This window comes from Colobus angolensis, unplaced genomic scaffold, assembly GCF_000951035.1.
Source record: "Colobus angolensis palliatus isolate OR3802 unplaced genomic scaffold, Cang.pa_1.0 Scaffold28, whole genome shotgun sequence".
Lineage (NCBI taxonomy): Eukaryota > Metazoa > Chordata > Mammalia > Primates > Cercopithecidae > Colobus > Colobus angolensis.
This window is the reverse complement of record NW_012116043.1, coordinates 7995425-8000487: the sequence shown is the minus strand read 5'-3', so window position 1 is coordinate 8000487 and position 5063 is coordinate 7995425. Positions and strand designations below refer to the sequence as shown.

At 47.9% G+C, this 5063-nt stretch overlaps 2 protein-coding genes across 2 annotated transcripts in view; one reads left to right on the top strand and one right to left on the bottom strand.

Annotated features, from left to right (window-relative positions):
* The window catches only part of SRSF9 (serine/arginine-rich splicing factor 9), a 9940-nt gene extending 9158 nt beyond the window's left edge, over positions 1-782 (bottom strand). The window contains exons 1-3 of the mRNA XM_011948600.1: positions 706-782; positions 313-481; positions 8-186 (exon numbers count right to left, since the gene is read on the bottom strand). Coding sequence (XP_011803990.1) covers positions 8-186; positions 313-481; positions 706-782 — 425 coding nt within the window. The remainder of the gene's footprint in view (positions 1-7; positions 187-312; positions 482-705) is intronic.
* DYNLL1 (dynein, light chain, LC8-type 1) overlaps positions 186-5063 on the top strand; it is a 42152-nt gene continuing 37274 nt past the window's right edge. The window contains exon 1 of the mRNA XM_011948556.1: positions 186-459. The gene's annotated coding sequence lies outside the window, so the exon portion shown is untranslated. The remainder of the gene's footprint in view (positions 460-5063) is intronic.

Here is a 5063-nt window from a genome sequence, read left to right as displayed (position 1 = left end):
TCAGCACGGGTCCCCCCGCAGCGTCCCCGCGGGCTCCGAGGCGCTCAGCAGCACTGCATTGTGGGAACGCAGAGCGGAAGCGAAGGGGTCGGCGGAGGCAAAAGGAGTTCTCTTAAAGGGGACGCGGCTGCGACCATTGCGCATGCGCGCAGGCCGGCGCCCCTTGGTGCGAAGGGCCTTCGGGCGCTGACAGGGAGAGCGTGGGGCCGGGCCGTGTGGATGCCATCCCCGAGCGCAGTTCACGCTCGGCTGAGGAGCTGGACAGGTGACTTGGGCTCCCGCGCCTCAGTTTCTCTCTGTGGCGCCGCCTACCTCACAGACCTGTGAGCACTCACTGACGTGGGTAGCGCCCAGGACCTGCGGGGCAGGAGAGCTAGAGTCAGGCGGAGACCGCAGGCTGACCCCGCAGCGGCCACAAGGAGCCCCCAGCGGCTGGGCTGCCGCGGACCCCAGCCTCAGGTCAGTAGGCCCCTGGGCCACCCTGTCCCCATTTTACAGTTGCTCAGAACTGACGGTGTCAGCATGAGATGAACTCCATAGCTTGGCCTTGAGTTTGTCGGAGTCAAGGAAGTAAGACTCATAATGACTATCACAGCGATCACTATAGAGTGCATCCGACTTGTGCTTTTCATCCTCTCCCGGGAGGAGACTGAGGCCACAAAGAGTCAGGAATGGAACCCAAAGCCATGCTCGCATCCTAAGTACCGAGTCCTTACGGAGCTCAGGTAGACGCCCACCTTGGCACTTACTTTTCCACATTCACATCCCAGAACGCGGAGCATTGAACCCAGGGATCTTACAGTGAGGCCTTGCACCAGAAGACTTTTTGTTTGTTTGTTTGTTTTTGATACAGGGTCTTACTCTGTTGCTCAGGCTGGAGTGCAGTGGCGCGAACACTGCAGTCTCCATCTCGCTGGACTCAGGTGATCCTCCCACCTTGGGGCACCGTGACAGGTCTGCGCTGCCTCAGGCTAGTTTATTTTCTATTATTTGTAGAGAGGCTGGTCTCGAACTCCTGGGCTCAAGCGATCCTCCAGCCTTGGCCTCCCAGAGTGTTGGATTACCGACTTGAGCCCCGTGTCCAGCTGGAATACTCCTAATCTAAAGACTTCAGGCTGGGTGCGATGGCTCACGCCTGTAATCCCAACACTTTGAGAGGCCAAGGTGGGCGGATCACTTGAGGTCAGGAGTTCGAGACTAGCCTGAGCAACATGGGGAAACCCCATCTCTACTAAAAATACAAAAATTAGCTGGGCGTGGTGGTGTGTTCCTATAATCTCCAGTTACGCGGGAGGCTGAGGCAGGAGAATTGCTTGAATCCGGGAGGCGGAGGTTACAGTGAGCCGAGATCACGCCACTGCACTGCAGCCTGGGCGACGGAGTGATACTGTCTCAAAAATAAAAGATTTTTCATATTAAAAATGAAACCTGGCCAGGCGTGGTGGCTCATGCCTGTAATCCCAGCACTTTAGGAGGCTGAGGTGGGTGGATCACTTGAGACCAGGAGTTTGAGACCAGCCTGGCCAACATGGCAAGACCCTCCTATCTCTACTAAAAATAAAATAAAAAAAAAAATTAGCCAGGCTTGGTGGCACACCTGTAGTCCCAGCTGCTTGGGAGGATAAGGCATGAGAATTGCTTGAATCTAGGAGGCAGAGGTTGCAGTGAGCCAAGGTTGTGCCACTGCACTCCAGCCTGGGTGACAGAAGGAGACTCAAAAACAAGACAAAACAAACAAAGGGACTAAAACCAAACATTTAATTAGAAGGTAGTTCATTTCTCATTATATCATCTGAGCGTTTTAAAATCAAAACAAACCAAAAATTAGACACCCACATATACTATGGAGTGTATATAGTTTTTGGAATACAAGTTGATAGTATACATCAGGCTTTCATAATATACATATACCCTTTGATCTTGTAATTCTGCTTGTAGGATTTTTTGTTTGTTTGTTTTGAGACAGTCTTGCTCTGTCACCCAGGCTGGAGTGCAGTGGCGTGATCTCGGCTCACTGTAAGCTCCGCCTCCCGGGTTCATGCCATTCTCCTGCCTCAGCCTCCCGAGTAGCTGGGACTACAGGCGCCCGCCACCTCGCCCGGCTAGTTTTTTGTATTTTTTAGTAGAGACGGGATTTCACCGTGTTAGCCAGGATAGTCTCGATCTCCTGACCTCCTGATCCGCCCCTCTCAGCCTCTCAAAGTGCTGGGATTACAGGGTTGAGCCACCGCGCCCGGCGCCAATTTTTTTATATTTTTAATAGAGACAGGGTTTCACCGTGTTAGCCAGGATGATCTCGATCTCCTGACCTCGTGATCCGCCCACCTCAGCCTCCCAAAGTGCTGGGATTACAGGCATGAGCCACCACGCCTGGCTGCTTATAGGATTTTTATCAGACGGAAATAAGCAAGAGATTCTCATAATAAATTACATGTGTATATTTATCATTACATTCTGTGCAATTAAAAAAATTAAACTTGATAATAAGGGAGCGGATCAACACATTAACAACTTTGAATGTTACACAATTAAGTCATAGTTTTAATATGACAGGGATATTAAAGTCACACTAATTTACAGTTAAAGTGAATTGAAAGTGGTGTTTAATATATACACATAGATAGTATATTTGCTGCTTATAACAAAAAGAAAAGACTTTCCAAATGTTGTGAAGATACCTCTTGATGGCAGTGATTTCTATGTTTTTATTTATGCTTTTCTGTATTTCTCAAATTGTAATTAGCATGCACTACTTTTATAACTGGAATAGAACACAATAAACGATTCCTAAAATAAAACCATTATAACTGTCTGTTGTATTCTGGATTTTGTAAAGCGTCTAGCTGTTCTCTAGGCAAGCAGGAAAGAGCCCTAGCCAAATACCATCTCGAGTCTAAGTATACAGCCTTATAGGAGCTTACATATCCTAAAGGCGTCCAAAAGTCCAGAAGCCTCCTCATTTTGGGTGGTGTGCTTAGGTGTATTAATACCATTCTCTGAGTTCTACCACTCCCATGTGATTGTTGCCTGGAAAGCCAAAAAAAAAAAAAGTGCTGTTGCAGACAATTGGGCAGTCTCCTAGGGAGAGAGAAATAGAGTCAGCTAAGTGACTCAATAGGACTGTAGGTGGAAAACTGCTTGCAAATAATAGTAATTCAGCTTTAATTGTGCAAAGTCCTGCAGCATGCAATCTCCAAAGGAGTTCAGTTACCCAGCAGAAAATACAGGGATGTGGTTAGTACAGGCTTCTTGGATTAGACAGAGCACAGCTAAATCATTAGGAGGTATTTATGATCATCCATGAAACTGCCTTTATTCCTGTACTGACCTTTGCAGGTTAGAACACAAATGAGGCCACAATTATGACTTCATGCTCAAAGGGTTCACAGGTTCCATTCTCTGCTAAGGCCAGTGACTCTAGGCAGGGACACCTTTTAAACTTTTTGTTCATCTAGATATTCAACATTATTTATGATTTAGGTCCTGTATGAGGCCCAGGGCATGCAATAATACAGCTCCGTCCTTGAGCTGTATATATAAGTTGCTATTAGGTCATGTAGAGTACAGTTGTAATAAGGATAAGCTGCTTGAAACTACATTGGAGGGCCACCCACCACAGTCTTAGAAATTCTAAGGAAGGCTTCTGGGAGGAGATGTTTAGATAGAGTCTTGAAGAACCTGTAGGAGTTAACTAGGGGGAAGAGGGAAGGGCATTTCAGACAAAAAGGAAGGCATGACTGCTGGGTGTAGTGGCAGTAATCCCAGCACTTTGGGAGGCTGAGGCAGGAGGATGGCTTGAGTCCAGGAGTTTGAGACCAGCCTAGGCAATGTAGCGAGACCTTTATCTCTACAAAAAATTTAAAAACTGCTAGACCTGGTGGCTCATGCCTGTAATCCCAGCACTTTGGGGAGGCCAAGGTGGGTGGATCACTTGAGGTCAGGAGTTTGAGACCAGCCTGGTCAACATGGCAAAACCTCGTCTCTACTAAAAACACAAAAATTAGTCGGGGGTGGCGGCACACGCCTGTGATCCCAGATACTTGGGAAGCTGAGGCAGGAGAATTGCTTGAACCTGAGGGGCAGAGGTTGCAGTGAGCCGAGATTGCACCACTGAACTCCAGCCTGGTCAACACTGAGACTCGTCTCAAAAAAAAGAAAAAAATTAAAAATTATCTAGGCGTGGTAACGTGCACCTGTGGTCCCAGCTACTTGATCTCGAACTCTTGAGCTCAAGTGATCTGCCCATCTCGGCCTCCCAAAGTGCTGGGATTACAGGCATAAGCCACTGTACCCAACAGTCCCAGCTACTTAAGAGGCTGAGGTGGAATGATTGCTTGAGCCTGGGAGGTTGAAGCTGTAGTTAGCCGTGATTGCACCACTGCACTCCAGCCTGGGCAACAGAGTGAGACTGTCTCAAAATATAAAAAAAGGACACCATGAGAAATCACCCAAATAGGAGAGAATGTGGAGACCAGGGAAAATCCCTACTAGTGTGACTAGGGCAGGGAGTTCAAGTAGGGAAGAAGAGAGGAGCTGAGGCTTGGGCGAGTAAGGCATAGTGGACCATATTATGGAATTTGGACACTACTGAGGGCAGTGAGCAGCTGTTGAAGGGTTTTAGGAGTTATGATTTGAAAAGACCCTCTCAGCTGGAAATAGCAGAGGAGGCTGGAGAAATGGAGTAGGAGAGGAGACAGAGCTAATTTGACTAGAGGGCAGCTGCAGGATAAGGGAAGGAACTGGAGTAAGGGAGAGATGTGGCAACAGTTGCTATTATTGGGGGAACTTGGGGAAAGGGGTGCCTTAACTAAAGGGACAGTGTACGAAATATCACTGTGTAATTGCCATGTAAGTGTCCTTCTGTGACTTCACAGATCCTTGTATTAAAATTTTACATTATCCATGAATGATTTTGGAGTTGGATTCTTACTGTTTCGAGGGAATGTGCCTGTGTGCTCAGATTAGTCTAAAAATGAGTGTTGGCCAGGCGCGGTGGCTCAAGCCTGTAATCCCAGCACTTTGGGAGGCCGAGACAGGCGGATCACGAGGTCAGGAGATCGAGA